The 18,593-nt window shown below is 53.6% G+C and overlaps 1 protein-coding gene across 1 annotated transcript in view; it reads right to left on the reverse strand.

Annotated features, from left to right (window-relative positions):
- Positions 1 to 3,017: 3,017 nt before the first annotated feature.
- Positions 3,018 to 18,593, reverse strand: part of LOC115295225 (BTB/POZ domain-containing protein 9-like) — a 118,190-nt gene continuing 102,614 nt past the window's right edge. The window contains exon 5 of the mRNA XM_029943166.1: positions 3,018 to 6,140. Coding sequence (XP_029799026.1) covers positions 5,949 to 6,140 — 192 coding nt within the window. The 3' untranslated portion in view covers positions 3,018 to 5,948. The remainder of the gene's footprint in view (positions 6,141 to 18,593) is intronic.

Here is an 18,593-nt window from a genome sequence, read left to right on the forward strand (position 1 = left end):
ACAGGACCTTCCAGGTGTTTTGAATGCACACATTTGGTATATTGGCTTAGGTTGCTCTGCAAAATGAGGAAGGGGCAGCGTGTTCACAAACAGCAATGCTGCTCTTTGGGCTTCTTTAGAATTTTGGACGGAGCTCCTGGAGTCCTTCATAGACGACTGAGAAGAGCTGTCCCCACTCCAGGCCCAGCATGCCCCCCACATCCCGGAGGCCCGGGAAGGGGCATGGGGAGCAGGGCCCACAACTTCTGCAGCCCAGAAACCCTGAGGGCGGCAGAGGGTCGTGCTCTCTGGTAAATTCAGGGTATACACAAGTTTGGCAAGAGTAGCTCAGAGGTTGAGTCGCAGCCAGCCTTGAGGCCCTCCCGTCACCCTCTCCACACATTCCTCCAGAAGCTGAGCCCCAGGCCCGATGCTCTTCTGGCCTTTCCAGGTGCTGGGCTGGGATGGCCTCAGGACCTTAGTTTTGGCGAGGTTTCACTGCCTCCCAGAAGGTCACTTCTGGAAGGGAGCCTGGAGAACTGAGCTGCCCTCCAGGGGAGTGAGGGTGGGAGAGGCAGGCCTCAGGGCCTTGGGTCAGTGGGCTCTGTGCCCTGCTGTCCTCGCCTACAAGCTTCTCAGATCTCATGGTGGGTGCCTGGCACTGTGGACGGGGTGTGGGCCGCTGAAAGCAAGACCCCACTGCCTGGGGCAGGTCTTGGCGGGAACACCATCAGGCCCCAGTGTGAAGAGATATGGATGGGGACTAACTTTGACCCCAAGGCTGGAGGTAGCTGTGGCGGGTGGGGACGGGGCGGGGGGGGGGGGCAACCTGCCCCTGTCCCCTGGGCAGCAAGCTGAGGCCACCAACCCCAGCGATGTGCGTGTCCACCTGGGTCAGGTGTGCTATCTTGGGCCACAAGCCCCAGGGCTCACATGACAGGATGGGAATATTTGGTGACAGATGGATGGACAGTAGTGTCGCCGGTGTTCCCAGGGCATCCATGGAAAACCAAGTCCCAGAGCCCAGGTTCCCATCCTAAAAGCTGCTCAGACACTCTTGCAGCATTTTTCCTCCATGCCCTCTGTTCAGTGTAGTGCCCACCCCCCGAAATTCTTCACAGAACTGGGGCCTCCCCTCCCACCTCTACCTGGGATGGAGTCACCCCACAGGCTCTCAAAGTTGGCATTCTTCAGCTGCCTCAGCCCCAGTGACAGCTGAGCAGGAGACAAAGGTGGAGACAGGTTTAGGCTGCCACCTCCCCCTCCTGCCTGCCCCCGCCCCCCAGCTCAGGGCTATAAATACTCAGGATGCAAATGGTAAATGCTCTAGACATTTACCATAAATTATAGGTGGATGATTGTGAATCTTTAGGCCAGGAAGCCCCTTGGGGAATATTTCAGTTCTAAAAAAAAAAAAACAAAAACCAAACAAACAACTAACCTGATGGGCTAAGAGGGCCCCTTTACAGCCCGGCTTCTGTCTCAGACTGGGGTGTGGGGCAGGGGGCACTATGGCCCCTTAGTGAATCGGTCACAGAGGAAAGGAGTGACCTGGCCCAGGCCAAGGGTGGCTCTGAGCCAGACGAGAGGGAGAGCACCTTTGTGCCTTCTGCTAGTTTGGAATGCTATTCCGTGAGCATTATTACTTCACCAATATATTTTTCTTAATTAGAACACACGAGCCATGAGAGGGGTGCAGGGAGAGAAAATCCCAAGCAGGCTCCACGCTCTGCGGGGGGCGGACGCAGGGCTTCATCGCGTGATCCTGGGATCAGGACTTGAGCTGAATGCAAGAGTTGGACTCTCAGCCCACTGAGCCACCCAGGCGCTCCTTTGCTACAATGTTTTTTTGTTTAACAATTTGAGACCAGTGGTATTCAAAAGTGTGTGTTGCAGGGAGGGGGGAGGGGAGCTCTTCTGTACCTGCTCCACACCCCTGCCATGGAGCAGGTTATGTCCGCATCCTTCTGACAGGAAGTCCTGACTAAGGGAGGTGGGGGAGCTCGCAGTCATCTGAACAGCCCCTCCCCGTCGGCAGAGGCCCCTCCGTCCAGGCTGCCGGTAACCAGCAGACTCCCCACGGCCTTTCCCAGGACACTGCACAGGGGCTGGGCTGGGGCGGAGGGGAAGCTGGTCCTGTCCTCTGACCCAACCCTTCTCACCGCCTTTTCCATGTATGCTCCCCTGCCACTGGGGCTTCAGAATCCTGTTCACTAATTGGGGGTGACAGTCACCTTCCAGGAGAGACAGGGAGTCCTAGTTGCCCTGCACACTGCACTGTCTAAACCATTCCCTTCCCCTTTCCCAGAACTCCTGAGCAAACACCAGGCACCGGGATGACTTCTAATTTAATATTATAATAATAAACCCCTCGGTGGTACAGAACCATGAGCTACATTTTAAATTCCTAGGGCCACTAATGAGCACTGAGCTCCTGCTGGAGCTGTTGTCAGGACAAACACACAGAATCGATGGCTATGGCTGCAAAAATAAATGGAGCATGGCCTGCGCCCGCCACAGCCACGGCCAACGACGGCCAGCCCGACCTCGCTGCGTCGGGAGGAAGCAGCCGCCTGCACGGGAGGCAGGATGAAAAGGTAACAAAATGCAAACGCTAATGAGGAGAAACCCCTGGAAGGAGAAATTTAATTTTCTTTTCCTCTTCTGACACGGTTCTTCCCTGTCCAAAGGGAGGTTCTTGATCGAAGCCTGCAGGGGGGTACGTGCTCCCTTCTGTACTACCAAGTGGCCCCGGGCCGCGCCTCTCTCCTTGTGATTGCAGTCTGTACCTTCCCTTTCCCCCGAGTCTCTGTCTAGAAAGGGTAAGGGATTACAATTTTGTTATCTTCTAAAAAAAAAAAAAAAGAAAAAAAAAGGTGGCATTGGCAGGTCTGCACAGTGAGTTGACAATTGGGGCGACAGCATAACCACAGAGCAATTTTTTGCACCAATTCAAAACTCATTTTTGGGGGGGGGGCAAGGAATCAGTCTAACAAACACATCCGATTCTTGCTGTAAATAATTTCTTTTCCCAACTCTTCCAGGAATAAAACACTTTTAATGTATTTATCAGGAATCGACACTTCATTTAATAAGATTTAAAAAGTGACACTTAACGAGCAATTGAGAAGAGTCCCACATTCATCACGGGCTCATGACTCTAACTACAATCAGACGAAGAAAACCAGAAAAAGCGCGGAGAATGTGAGGAAACAAGCATCCGTGGCGGGGTAGGTGTGAGCGCGTCACACCATCGCGGCAGGTTCCAGTCCTGCTCGCGGCAGCCCCGCCCCCCAGGCCCCGGGCCTGCGCCCCGCCCGGCCTGCTGCCACCCCAGCGGCCCTCAGAAGGTGAAGGCCATCCCCCCCCCAAACCAAAGTGCACTTTGTTTTTTATTCTCCTGAAAGACATGATCTAAAATGAAGAGCAGGGCGTTGTGGCAGTGTTCTCGTTCCTGACCTGGGGCGGAGGTGGCACAGTTTCTGAGAAGCATCCAGTAAAGCGCCAGGGGCCACAAGCATCCCTCTATCCGTCTCCCCTGAGGGCCAGGCCTCACCTGCCGTCTCCTCACACGGGACACCACCAGGGCTGCACCCTCACAGGGTGGGGGGGCCCGGCCCCGCCCCCCTCACACTTCACCCTCCACTGTCTGTGGGCTGAGGACTCTGCGGGCATCTGGGATCCTTCCAGCACGTGCCAGGCTGTCTTAGCCACATTCCCATTCAGCTCCCTGCCTCTTCAAGCTTTGGGGGCCACTGTGGTCTAGTCGGCTGCAAGGAGGGGCCCTCCGCAGGGCCAGCCGGGGCTCTGAAAAAGGCCAGTCCGCTGGGGCCCTCTTCCTGGCTGCCCCCGCACCCCGCATTCCCTGGAGATCCGTGCTTCGCCCTGTGTCTGTCTCGTGTGACACACTTCGACCGAGGTCTGTGGGCCCCATCCGGAAGGCCCTGGGCCCAGCTAGCAGGAGGAGGCCCTCCTGCTCCAGATCAGAAGGCCCATTACGGAAGACAGAGCCCACCGGCCTGGTAACAGGATGTGGAGACCAGAGTACCTGCTGAGCTCGGTCAGTGTCCGCCTGCGGTCCCCAGCAGGCTTCCCTGCAGGCAAGGCCCCGGTCAGCGAAGCGAGCTGATGGCTTGTGGCTGTGCCCTCAGTCCCTGCCCCTGCCCCCCTGCCATGTGCCATCAGCATGGCCTTATCTTTCCCTTCTTCCCTTACCAGATCAGTCTGTTCCCTCAAGACCTCACGGCAGATGTGTGGATGGTGGGAACACTGATGGAAACCCACAGGGACAGAGGAGGAGCCAGCAATCTGCTGGCTGGGAAAGGCCCAGATGTGGGTCTGGTGGTGCACGAGCCTAGGGCAGGGGGACCCAGAGCCCCCTGTGGCACGAGCAGGGTCACTGGCCCCGCAGCTCCTCCTTCCCACCCACCTTCAGAGAGCAAGCTTACCTGTTTAATCATGAAGTGTGATGCCCCCGCTCCCATACTGATCACTGAAAGCTAAGTTCCACTGGGGAAAGCATGGAGCTCGTTGGCCCAGTGACTCTGTGTGGCCCCACAACTGACGTCTTTAAGACACCAGAAAGGAGCCCCTGTGAAAGCCCATCTTGCTCCAGGTGGAGTCACAGGGTGTGCAGAGGACCTGGGCCTGCATCTGGGGGGCTGGAGGCCCGCAGTGCTCAACGTGGCCCAGCTCCCCACGGAGCTGAGTGTGACGGGACCCCCGGTGAGCTCTGGAGAGGAGGGAAGATCAGACGGCAGTCCTGTCAAGTTCCACGGGGCAGTTAGCACTGTACTGGAAGTGACGAAGTAAGAGACATGGCAGAGCCAGAGGAAGCGGCGGCAGGCAGGGGAGCCTGTCTCGGGAGGGGGAGGGGGGAGGAGGGGAGGGGGAGAAGGAGGAGCAACGCCCTCTTACAACTGCTTTTCCTTCCAATTCCCGGTTGAATCCTGTGGGCTGGGGGTGAAACACAGCAAGTCCTGAATGGCAGAGGCCCCGTTTTGTGTTCCCGCAGCTGACGGGCAGGAGTGCTGCCCTCCCGCAGGCTCAGCCAGCCTGTGGTGACTGGATGGGGGGTCCCGTCCGGCTGGGAGCCACTACAGACATGTCTACATTTACATACGTGTGAATATCAAATTAGCAGGCGGCATAAGAACTAGTTCTTGTCAGCCTCCCAAGCATCGAGGCTGGGTACACATCAGGAATGACAGGTGAGTCACTCAGGAACTCGAGTGACCATTAACTACAGTGTCCTCGCACTGGTTTGCTCACTATGTATCTTACTGAACATCCTCAAAGGATTTTCCTGGTCAGACCGGGCGCAGTGATAAGCTGGATCTCGCCTCCCGCAGGCAACGTGCACAAGTATTTCTCTGTTCCCCCCAGGCTCAACCGTTCAAAACCAAGGAAGGAAAATTACAGCATCAAAGGGATTAAAGCAAGTGATTTGCTGTTTGAGCATTTCAGAAAGATCTGGAACACCTATGATTCAGCGAACGGACGCTAAGAGAAACAAAAAAATCATTTAGTTGCCAGGGCGATGTGTTCCACGAAAGTAAACACTCTGCGGAAACCCATTTCCTACAGGAGCCTCCAGGTAACAAAGGGCTAGTCTCCTCCGCTTGGGTGTTGGTGCGCCGTTTCTGCATTCCGACTCGGGCCTGCCTGCCGCTTCCTCCTGCCCCTTTGCCCGGGTTAGAGTAGAGAGGTAGGGTGTTAATGGTGAGCTTGATGAAGATTGAAGACCCATTTTCTCCCCCTGGAGACCAGACTGATTTGAACAAATTGAGGAGAACAAGGCAGCCCCTTTCTGCCCTTGGGAGAAAGCCTGTTCTGTGTCCATTTTCGCAGCCAGGTCTGCTCCTCCCTGGAGGGGAGAGGGGCAGTCCACAGAGGGCCCTCCTGGGAGGACGCTGGTTCTTGCCGCTGCCCTTGGCGCCCACCCACGTCGCTCCACATCTGCGCCCCCGTTACTGCCGGTCGGGAGAGCGGGAGACGGAACTCGGGCTGGAGGGCAGCGAGCTGCCTCCCGGGGCCTGCAAGGCGTGGGGGTCGAGCTGCGGCCCCCCCAGACTGGCGTCCCCCAGCCCCGACTCCTCGCTGTTGTCCTCCTTCTGGCTGCTCTGCTGCTCCGGACACTCAAAGTGCACACAGTGGAACACCTGCAGAGAGAGAGAGAGAGAGAGAGAGAGCAAAGGCTGGTGAGCGACAGCTGTGGTCGGCTCTGGGAGGCCGCGATGTCTGCCTGCCGCCCCCACACAGACCTGGGGCCGCAACTAGCAGGTGGCACACGGCTCAGGTGGGATGACAGTAGATGGGCCAAGGGTCTAAAAGTTACAGGCAGCACAGTATGAAGTCCTATAGAATGTTCTCACCAGATTACTCCATTTTTGGTTACTTTCATCACATGAGCTCTTTTTGAATTAATTAATCCTTGCATTTGACAGGGGGGTTAAAAGTCAACAGGGTTTGACATTGGTGACGGCCACAAAACTACAGTAAAACCCCTTGCGTCGGGCACTATAAATGGGTGAGTTGCAGGGCAAGTCAATTATATCTCAATAAAGTTGACCTTAAAAATAAAAGGCCAGCAGGGCGTCACCCTGAGGGGAGGACCAGGCTTATCTCCAGGGTCCAAGTGAGTCCCTCCCTCTCCGGCTCCTCCTGTGCCCTCAGGAAGGGAGCAGCTCCTGATGTGTCATTACCCGAGGGCCGCAATGCCGGGGAGGGGACTTCACCCTGAGACAGTCTGGGCCAGCCTGGAATGAACACCCTCATGTGGACTCTGGACTTCAAGCTGGATTACAAAGCTGTAATCAGTAAGGCAGTACGGTACTGGTACAAAAACAGACACACAGATCAATAGAACAGAATAGAGAACCCAGAAATGGCCCCACAATTATATGGTCAATCTCTGATAAAGCATGAAAGAATATTCAATAGAAAAAAGTTTCTTCAACAAATGGTGTTAGAAAAACTGGACAGCTGGAGCACATAGGTGGCTCAGTTGGGTAAGCATCTGACTTCGGCTCAGATCGTGATCTCACAGTTTGTGAGATTGAGCCCCAGGTCTGGCTCTGTGTTGGCAGCTCAGAGCCTGTAGCCTGTGTCTCTTTCTTTCTCTGCCCCTCCCCTGTTCATGCTCGCTTTCTCTCTCTCTCTCAAAAACAACATAAAACATTTTTTTTAAAAAGGAAAACTGGACAGCAACATGAAGAATGAGATTGGACCCTCTCTTACACTGTACATACAAAAAAATTCAAAATGGATAAAAGACCTAAATGTGAGACTGGAAACCATCAAAACCCTAGAGGAGAACACAGGCAGCAATCTCTTTGACCTTGGCCACAGCAAGTTCTGACTAGATAAGTCACCAGAGGCAAAGGAAACAAAAGCAAAAATGAACTATTGGGATCTCATCAAGATAAGAAGCCTCTGCACAGCAAAGGAAACAATCAACAGAATGAAAAAGGCAGTCTACGGAATGGGAAAAGATATTTGTAAATGACACACTGGATAAAGAGTATCAAAAATCTGTAAAGAACTTATCAAACTCAACACCCAAGAAACAACCCAGTTTAGAAATGGGCAGAAGACATAAATAGACACTTTTCCAAAGAAGACATACAGATGGCTAACAGACACATGAAAAGATGCTCAACGTCACTCATCATCAGGGAAATACAAATCAAAACCACAGTGAGATACCACCTCACGCCGGTCAGAGTGGCTAGAATCAACACTACAAGAAATAACAGGTGTTTGTGAGGCTGAGGTTAGAAAGGGAAGCCCTCTTGCACTGTTGGTTGGGAGGCAAACTGGTGTGGCCACTCTGAAGAACAGTATGGAGGTTCCTCAAAAAACTTAAAGTAGAACTCCCTATGATCCAGCAATTGAAGTATTAGGTATTTATCCAAAGGATACAAAAAGACAGATTCGAAGGGACACATGCACTCCAATGTTTACAGCAGCATCATTAATAATAGCCAAACTATGGAGAGAGACCAAATGTCTACTGACTGATGAATGGATAAAGAAGGTGTGGTGTATATATATTACTCAGCCATCAAAAAGAATGAAATCTTGCCATTTGCAGTGATGTGAATGGAACTAGGTGTATTATGCTAAGGGAAATAAGTCAGAGAAAGACAAATACCATATGATTTCATTCATACGTGGAATTTAAGAAACAAAACAGATGAACACATGGGAAGGGGGAAAAAGAAGTGAGAGGGAAACAAATCACAGGAGATTGAGTGACAGAGAACACACTGTGGGTTGATGGAGGGAGGCAGGTGGGGGTGGGCACTAAGGAGGGCACTTGTGATGAGCACTGGGTGTTGTATGTAAGTGATGAATCACCTGAAACCAGCATTTCACTGTATGTTAACAAAATTTTGATTTAAAAAAGAAGCCCTCACGTGGCAGAGCTGGCCACCCCAGGGGCCAGGAAGGGCTTGCTACCTGGAAGCATGACTGAGCTCTGTGCTCAGCGTTGGGCCAGCTATTGTGTGAACAGGGCATGGCACATCGCGAACAGAGGGCCGGCTGGCCCTGAGAACACACAGCATGGCGTGTGTGAGCCTGACACCCCCGGTGTGAAACAGAAGGTAACTACTGGTGTGTGAGCTGGGGGCAGAGTGACGGGACAGCCCAGAGCACTGTCAGAGGTGGGCCTTTTGAGAAGTCCCCCCAAGCACACATGGAAATCCCTTCCTCCACTAACAACGATGTCCTTCTGGGGCCTGCCCTGAGCTCTTGATGGGGAGGAATGACGCCCACTCTGCGGTGCTGGTCTCTGGGGTGGGGTGCACAGACTCACTTTCCAAGGAGCACGCTGGCAGTTCTGGGGGAATCCATTTCCAGGTCCTCAGTATCTGTATTTTCCAAAACTGTCTAAGAACATGATGGAATTCACAACACCCTTCCTTGCCTCACAGAAGGAAAGCATGGCCCTCACCTGCCCTCAGCAAGGGACCCTGACACCTCCTGGCCCCTCTGAGGGTGCAGCTCTGCTCAAGTGTATTCATGCCTCATGTAATTTTTTAAACGTAATTGGGATTTTTCCAGAATTAAAACATTTTCAACATACACTGGCTAAAGCCCATGGGTAACAGTTTTGCACAATGACTTTCAACTGCGGTGTGCCTTATTCAATGAGTTGGTTAAAACCTACTGTAGTAAGTCATGCCATCAAATATTTATTCCTAGTAACTGGTCCTCATCTTCCAGCTTATAAAATGTTTACTCTTTAACCTCATATTTATAAAAATAATTGTACTTGAACTTAATATCTCTCTTCTCAACCTTAAATGTTCAAATGATTACCTTTTCCAAAGTTCTTTTAGGGGGTAAGCAAACAAAATGTTTAAAGGCCATGGCTGCTAAGGATTTCTAAGCCCTCAACAGAGTTCCTTAAAAGCTAATAGGCATGGCCTGGAGGGAAGGAGATGACATTTGGGGTTAGAAGTGTTCCAGGCAGGGGTGCCTGGGTGGCTCAGTCGGTTAAGTGTCTCTGGCTTCGGCTCAGGTCATGATCTCACGGTCCGTGAGTTCGAGCCCCACATCGGGCTCTGTGCTGACAGCTAGCTCAGAGCCTGGAGCCTGTTTCAGATTCTGTGTTTCCCTCTCTCTCTGACCCTCCCCTGCTCGCACTGTCTCTGTCTCTCAGAAATAAATAAAAAACATTAAAAAAAAAAAGTGTTCCAGGCAAGGGAAATAGTATGGGGAGGAAAGGGCCTGGTGATGTCAGAGGAAAAGATACGAGTCAGAGGGGCCAGCGAGGTCTCTGGGGTGGGAGTACCCATGGCATGCTCATCCCACATCCTACAGAGCTGGGCCTGTACATCAGATCCAACAACAAGACTCTGACCTTAAAAGGACATGTGCTGGTGAGGTGGTAATGGAAAATTTGGAAAGATTCCTGGCAATGAGGGGCGGTGGGCCTGGAGATGGAGAGCAGTGTTGTCAGCTTGGGGCCCACACGCTGCCCTCAACAAGGGGTGAGAGCTTTGGGGCCGCACAGGCTCACTGGGGATCCCAGCAAGAGGCGGGGGCTGATGGGAGGGAGGCAGTAGGGACAGATGAAGCCTCACCTGGAATGGGGTTTAGGGGTGAGTCCCACTTCCCGAGGGGCCTGATGGCACAGAGAGTCTTAAACAAACTGGTATATACCTGGTCAGGCCCTGGGTCTCCAAACAGCACTACCTTACCCCACGGCTTTCTTCTTTGCATCCCCAGGCTTCTGCTTAAAGAAGCAAGCAGTGAAACTCAGAAAGCTACCACTGAACTTGGCTGCAGACGCTAGTGTGTAATCGCTTTATAGTGATATTCACCCTAAGGGCTGGTGGGAGCCTGAAGCCTGTGCAGACAGAATGAAAGTCAGGCTGTGTGGCACAGGGGCATGGCACACATGGCTCCTGGCCCTTCCCTGGCCACCCAGTGCTTCTGGGAGCACTACAGCCTTGCTCCCCTGGATGGAGGTCCACCCTTTCTCTCCCAGGACCTTCTGGCTGGAGAGGAGCCATTCAACTTTGGATGTGCCCACATCTGGTGCGTCTGCTCTGGATGAGGGCCCGTCTGTGGTGGATGAGGCGCTGGTATCCTGGGAGCGGGCAGGATGCAGGGCAGGGCTGCTGGGGACCTGTTTCCCTCCCTGAGGGAGGGGGTGTAGGCAGAAGGTGGGGGGTGGGTGAGGAACCGTCTCCCCCTTTGTCCTGAGGGCTCTATGTCCTCCACGACTCGAGTGTGTGCATGCACACGCACCAGGCACACATACACACATACACATGTACACACATACACCCCTTTTATTGTAGAATCAAATTCACAGAAGATAAATGTGGTATCAACTGTGATATTACATTTAAAATATAAATCCCGTGCTTACCTTCCTGCATCACTATTTTCTCCATATTCCCACTTCACTTACTTATCTACTTGCTGTGTCAAATTTCACGTCTCAAACTCTAATGTGAAGAGTAACGGAGGCCATGTGTCTCTCAGGTCTGTCCTGTTCATTTTGGCAAAGCCAGTCTCTCTCAGAGCGAGCAGATCCCTCTCCCTGAAGCCAGGTGGCCCTGTCCTCACCATAGTGCTTCCTGGGCGCCTCGTGGCGCCAGCTGCCCTCAGCACCCCAGTCCCTCCTTCCTCTCTGCCTGTGCTAGCACCTCTCTCTGCCTGAGCCCATCTGTGGGTACTGACTGGTCAACAGTCCAACGGGAGGGCCTTCCATGGAGATTTTGCCCTGCCTGGCCATCGGCCCTGACCTGTACCAGGCCGGGCAAATTGGAACAGCTTCCCGGTGGCAGCTATCAACCTATCCCCTCCATCAGTTTAACATTCTTACAGCTTTTCAAGTGACAAGACCATCCTTTGGCAGGTTAGTGACTGTCCCTTGGCTTTATGAACACTCCTCTTTCCAAGTGTGGGAGGGTGGGGTGCTGTTGGGAGCACCCCTGCTGCCTGGAGCCCCACCCCCATCCTTGTCCACTCTCCCAAGCTCCTCCTTGGAGCTTCTCATAAGCCAGCAATCATCCTATTCTATTTCTCAGTCCAACGCAGTCACACTGTCCTCAGAGCCTGCATCTCCATCCTGAGAGGGAAACGTTCTGAACATGCTGTCCTTACCGCACCTTCCCCTTCCCAGCCCTGAGCCTGCTTCCTGTCCCTCTGTGCTGTTGTTAGTGCGATCCCACCACCTGTGTTCTCAGCCCAGGGGCTGATGTTAATCCCCCCACTGACTGACACTTGTCCCCCTCCTTCTCCTCAGTGCCTTTAATCTCTGGGTGAGCTTTTGCCCCACAGCCCCTGCGAGGTTTCAGGCTCCCCCACCAAAGCTTGGTCCCCTCCTGCCTCTGTCTACCCACCTCAGCAACCCTGCAACTCAAGGACCAAGGTGTGGTTATCCTTTCTCCCATGCAGGCCTTGCACAATGATAAACACAGTCAAATTCAGAATTGAAAAAGTTAAAAAAGCTCTCACTGAGGCCAGGCGCTAACAGGTGGTCTTCAGAGTGTGCCTCTTGCCTTGGAAAGGGTCCACATAAGCGATGCTACCATCTGCTCTGCATGGTGCTGGTGAGGCCTGGGAAGGCTGTATGCAGTGGGTGCCTAATGAATGCTTGCTGGCCTGCTTCTTGTTGCCCGCATTCCCACTGTCATTCCCACTTCTAGCCTGCGTCTCTCTCTTCTCTAACTGGGGTGATGTTGATTGCACAACAGTCTTTAGTCCATTTAACCCACTGTCTTAAAATAGTAGTGCAGACGGCTGTTATTCCCAACACACCTAGCAGTGCTGACAGAGAGTCTCCGCCCACTTGTCTGAGAAATCACAGTCACTGCTCCCCTGCCACCAGTGGTCAGTCCGTCGATCCGAGGCTGCAGAAGTCCGGCTGCCTGATTGCACTCATGCAGCCCAGGGTGGGCGCACATGTGACCAGATGGGGGGGGATGGGGTCACCTCTGGGCCAAACTTCAGACTGGGACTCGGAGTCCCGAGTACGAGTATGCTGAAGGACCAATGAACTTTAATGCGGGATCCCTGAGCACCCCCAGAGAGCCAAGCAGGCTCTGCCAGATTTAAAGGAACACACAGGAAAGGGTTAATTTTATAAAGTCACAAACTGGTGTTGTGAGGATTTTAAGTGGAAAAGGGTGTTTTAGAAATGGAAAGGGGAGTAGGACCTGGAGTCACTGAAGAGGTAAAACATGCACTTGGAGTTAGAATGAGCGGGCAAGGGGCGGGCAGAAGTCAGGGAATGAAGGGTGCCTGTGCCAGGTGCTGAGGGCACAGGGAGCCTGCAGAGACGGCAGGTGTGGCTTAAGGAGCTGGGTGATTAGGGTTCGGAGGTCACGCGGTCTGAGTGCGTTCATTCATTCTGCAACGCTTACGAGGCACCGCCTGTGTGTCTACCTTGTGGGTTCTGGCCCCTCAGAGGGTACATCATGCAGTGAGGACAGCAGATACCTCAGTGGACAGCAAGTGGCTCTGGGCCTACAGGGAGCCATGAGGGTGTGGTGGGGTCCCAGCCAGCCCAGGGGGAGTCAGAAATGCTTCCTGGGGGAGGAGATGCCTGAGCTGAGTCGGGAAGCTTGAGGCAGCCAAGCAGGCAAGGCCAGAGGAGGGAGCCCTCCGTGCAGCAGGAGAGGGGAGCTCTAGCCTTTGGGTGGGTGAGGGCGGGGGATGATGATGGGGAGAGCAGGAAGGTGTGGGCTGGGTGCAGTTGGGTCATGGCCGGGGGCAGTACCATGAAAGACTGGCCAGACCTGGGTGGGGGTTGGGGGGCAGGGCTCTGGACAGAGGAGACTCTTAAAAAAGGAGTAAATTTAAAATATTACAAAAGGAATACTTGTTTATGGTGACAAATAAGAAAAGTGTTTCGAGGAAGAAGGTAGATCACAACAAACCCTTAAAAAGCTGAAACCCCCTGAGGTAGACGAGCAATTTGGGATAAAAGGAAAGAGTCATTTTTAAAGGAAGAGTGACAGAACTCATAACAGATGAGGTGAGACCAACGCAGGAAAGAACAGGTTCTGAGGACTCTCTGGGAGGACGGAGATGGCAGCAGAGGGCCCGAGGGGGCTCCAGCTCAGCCAGCCTCCAGGGGCTTGTCCTCTTCAGATCCTCTCCTTGTTTTTGTTTTTTAAACTTCAATGGCCCCACTGAGCACAAACACTGACCAGGCACCAAGCAGGGGTGCCCCTGCCTGTGGGAGTTCACTGTTCTGCAAAGGAGGCAGCAGTGTGCCCAAGGTCACATGAGTGGTGGCATTCAACCTCAGCTCTGAGCTGCCCCCCCCCCCCCCCCCCCCCCCCCCCCCCCCCCCCCCCCCCCCGCAGAACAGTGTGCCAGCTGGGCTGGCCGAGGACCCACCCACACCAGAACCTAACACGGTAAGAAGCCAACACCCAGCTGCATCCTGGGCTACTGCACCTCACCACCATCATCTCAGGCACAACTGGGGTTCCCCCCATTGGGACCCTGGGCACTCAGAGATGGGGGTGGGAGGTGAGCCCGCTGTGGAGGAGGAGGAGCCTGCAGCACCTCCCTCCTCCTGCTGCAGCGCCCCTGCTCTCACGCAGAAACCAGGGGAGGGAGCAGTAGCTCGAAGGAGCCTGTCACTACTGCCAGGGCGCGGGGTGCCATCGGGAAGCGTGCCGCCTGCCGGCCACACCTTAGGCTCCTCTGCCCACGTGCACCTCTGGCCTCCCTCTGCGTGGAACGGCCAGGTCCTGAGCCTCTCTCCCCTCAGAAGCTCGTGCAATTCAATTTCTTTCCTGCGAACCTTCCCAAGACTGCAATACCCTCGGAAAGGATGTGACCAAAAGTGAATGAGGCATACAGGGCAGAGTTGCACTACTGGTTTATGCAAAACCATTACAGCCGCCGCCGCATCATTTTCCCTTCCCCTTTTCGGCAATCATGTATCCCATTAGCCTGTTTGATTGCCGCTGCTCACAAAGGGGCACCTTCGCTGAACCAGCTTCAATGGCCTCTGGATCTATCCCCGGAGAGGAGCTGGCTAATTTGGAATGTAGTCGTGTGTAGGAATCTGACACAGCCTTAGTCACTACCCGCGTGTCCTTTTTTTTGTAGCTGCTGTTTATTATCACTTTGCCTTTCTTCTATGGGAGCCATAAATTTCCACATGTTTGGGATAGTGTGGGGTGTTCTTTTTCTCCATGAACCCTGGAAAGGATGAGCACAAACGCTCCGGCCTCTTCTCGGTGATGGGCTAGTTCCTCAGCTGGCCACTGTCTGCTGCCTTTCATTACAGGGGACTCCCCAAGCACGGTGTGCTCGGCACATCTTCAAGGGTTTTAGTGCTAATTCTCCCGAGTTGCACTAACAGTCCAATGTGAACTGTAGCAGAAATTGGGAAGATTTAATAAATGTTGATCCGTGGCTCTACCTTGCTTTTCTGGTTTCTCCTGAGTAATTTTCACAGGCTGTTTTCATGCCAACCAATACAAATAGGATTCCTGACCCAAGCTTTCAGCTTACATTTCCAAGGTGACATATCTTTATAAAATAGATTCCACCTCTCAGTGATATCTGCCCATAAGTCAGACGCAGAGACACGGCTTCTGAATTATGCCACCCTAACGACTGCCAATCCGGCTTCACCCCACATCCCTGCGCGTTCAGTGAGCACTGACGGAGCCTGACGCTGGTGACAATATCTTTCTTACACTCACCTCAGGGGCAGAGGTCAAGAGTCCCTCTGTAGGCTACGGGGATGTTTTACTTTTTGTTCCTTTAAAAATGAAGTCCGAGTGTCTCCGACAAAACATCCCTTTTTATAAACAAAAGTTCTGTAATTGTACATCTAAACAGCCCAAACCATTGTTTTTAGTTAAGAAACCCTTTCAGAGGGAGATATTTCCAGATTCTGAACAATACTTTTTCAGTATTGCTTGGGGGTGATAGGATGCCCAAATAGTTTTGCACAAATCTCTAGTCCTAATAGGTACAGGAGTACATTTCTTGGTGACACTGCTTTTATATGGCAAGTTTTTAAACTTTCCAATATGACTTTCCCATATTCAGGTAGGTTAGGGCACCCAGATTCCTGGAACTTCATTGCTTGGAAGGTTCTGGAAAAAGAATCTTTCCAATAATTATCAATATAGGCAGTTCCACAATCCCCACCTACCGTTTTTTATGTGTGCACACCACAGAGTTCCAGGGAGAGCAAGTTACTCTCTCTTTGTAATTAATTTGGCCCTGGAGTATTCGTGGTTTCTTTTTAGTTTTGAAAAACTAAGAAACAAAAGGGAAATGTTCTAGTTCCCAGGCAGAGCCTGGTAGGTGTGGCCTTCCCAAGGCCCCCTTCCAGCATCAAGGGACAGTGTCTGCAGCCACTTGCCCGGGGAGGCCAGCATGCATAGCCCCACCGGGACAGTTCTTCACTCCCTCCAGGTGATATGTGCGTGCTCCGTGTCGCAGCTCCAGCTGTACGGATATATCGGATGACTCCTGAGGGCTGGCTCGGCAGTAGGACACCACTCAAGATTATCCGCACAAGCGGGGTCGTCTCCCTTCAGCTCTCTGCTGGGCGGCCCCCATGCCTCAGCCACTCAGGTTCTTTGGGTGCTGCCTCCCAGGCCAGTGGTTTGGTGTGGAGTCAGTGCGGCTGCACCACGGCATGTGCAAGGACCACATGGATCACAGTGCTGAAGTGCAAGGACACGTGCTCACATGTCACGGCACGTGCAAGGACCATGGGGCTCGCAGTGCACAAGTGCAAGGACACGTGCTCAGACGTCACTGACGGCACGTGTGGGACCGGGCTGATCGCAGGGTAAGCTCAATGACACACGCTCACTGCTGGGTGGCTTTCCCTCTGTTCCCAGGCAAATCTTTCATAATAGGCATTTTAGAATAAAGATGCCTAGAACAGGTCTTCTTTTGTAATTATGCTACAAATTAAGTGTCCTCCTGCTTTTTCTGTCTCACTAGGAAGGAAATTGGATTTAAGATCGAATTTACTCTTATTTCAAAGACAAGCATCCTGAGAGCCAGGGAGTGAAGGGACTTACTGGGAGTCACAGAGCTGACTGGGGGTGGGTGGTGAGGCTGGCACCAGTGCTGAGGTCTCCTGGACCACACTCCCTGAGGCCCGCCCCCCTCCTTCCCCCCTTTCCTCTCTCCTCAGCTGGTTCCCTACTCTCCTAGCCTGGGCATCAGGGCTGTTTCTCAGAGCTTACTTCCAGACCCTCTCCAGCCCTTTCTTCTTAACCCGACTTCTGAGGAACTTGACCTGGATTATGACCTACACATTTTTAAATCCACACTTTTGTGTGGATGGCTCACCTGTAACTCCTGCTCACTGTGTCCTACAGTTTCTTGTAACTAAATGCTTCCAGGCTTTCCCACAGCCACCACAGCCCTGCCATTCTCCAAGGTCATGGGGATGACAGCCTGGTGCAACCTTTAGTTCTTCCGCATTCCTCAGACGCAGGTTGTCAGAACTGCACTAAAGCTATGCCCCTCAGTCTGATTTATGGAGGGACTACTATGTGTGGGCCACGGGGCTGGGTGCGGGGACACAAAGATACCACGACACTGTCTCTGCTCTCAAGAAGGGCAGTGGAGAGGCACCTGGGGGCTCAGTTAAGCATCCGACTTCGGCTCAGGTCATGGTCTCATGGTCCGTGAATTCCAGCCCTGCAATGAGCTCTCTGCTGTCAGCACAGAGCCCGCCTCAGATTCTCTGTCTCTCTCTGCCCCTCAACCCCCTCTCAAAACTAAATAAACATTAAAAAAAAAAAAAAAGAAGAAGAAGTGCAGTATAGTGTGGGGCCCAGGCAAAGCCTTTATTATTAAGCAAACTCACAGGTGCCAGGCTTACCTGTGCCCTGCCCAGGCCCACCTGTGCCCTGCCCAGGCCCTGCTGTTCCTGTGCTCCCCTGGGCTCTGGCTCACACCTGGTCCTGTCCTTGCAAAGGACATCCTGCATACTCCCCACAGGGCATCCAGGTGCCATCCAGGTGTGTCGGTTGTTTCTATTCCTGAGCAGGTTTTCTTTGTGAACATCCCTTCCTCACTACTGCCATGTGACTCCCCAGATGGCCAGGTGCCCGCTCCCTGACAGAAGTGGGAGTTGGAGGGCCACCACTGTGTCTCTCTATGCAGGTCAGGAGCTTCCCAAGGTCCGCTTCCTCTGGTCTGCACCTCTCTGCGTCTCTGCCACTGGGGTGTCTGCTTCAGGTTGTGGCCTCGAGAGCCAGCCTCTGCCTGCTGTGGAGTGTGCTGCCTCTGGGAGCTTAGAGCGCACCCTCCGGAGGATGCTGCCGGGAGGGGGGGGGGAGGGGAGAGCTCCCGGGGGGAGGGGGGGCGCTCCCGGGGGACCAGAGAGGGTGTGATCAGACCTGGTGGGGGGTTCTGGGAAGCAACTATCACCAGGCCAGGAGGGAGCCTTTTGTTTTGTTTTATTTTTAAAGAGCCCCTTTCCCGGTTTTTGTTTTTTTCTCCTTCACTAGAGCCACATGTTGCTATGGGAACGAGGATGGCACTGGGACCCACAGCCACTCACCGGCCTGACAGAAGCCCGTAAATAAATTCTGCCTCACTCCAGGCTCTGCGCTGAGTGGTCCTGGAGGGCAGCTCAAGCAGCCACTCGCAGACGTCCTGTCCTGCTGGTGCGGCTCCTGCGGACCCTCCGGGGGCAAGCTCACCAGCTGATCGCTATTCTGCCCACGGCGAGCACCGCGCGCGAGCGGGGGCCTGCAGCGGCCCGCCCTCCACAGCCCTCCTCCGCACGATCTCATCAGGTCTGTCCAGTCCCAGGGGCCGGGCTCACCGGATCCATTTCAGAGATGAGGAAACCCCTCCTCAGGACCCGGCTGCCGCACGCATGCACCTCAGCTGTGCCACCTGGGCTTGCGGCCCACTGCCGCCTCCACCGGGGACTGTTCTCCACGGTGGCAGTGGAATTAAGGCGCCCCTCATGTGGCTGATTGCTACCAGGCTGAGGCTGTAATCTCTCTAAGGAAAGGCCCTGCCTTGGTTTCTCTCCTAGGCACAGACTGGCACAGGAAGTGTGCCCACAGAGCCATCTGCTTCCCAAGTCTGACTGTGCCAGGGCACAGCTGGGCTTGTTGCTGTGGCTT

The sequence above is a fragment of the Suricata suricatta genome, chromosome 7, assembly GCF_006229205.1.
Source record: "Suricata suricatta isolate VVHF042 chromosome 7, meerkat_22Aug2017_6uvM2_HiC, whole genome shotgun sequence".
NCBI lineage: Eukaryota > Metazoa > Chordata > Mammalia > Carnivora > Herpestidae > Suricata > Suricata suricatta.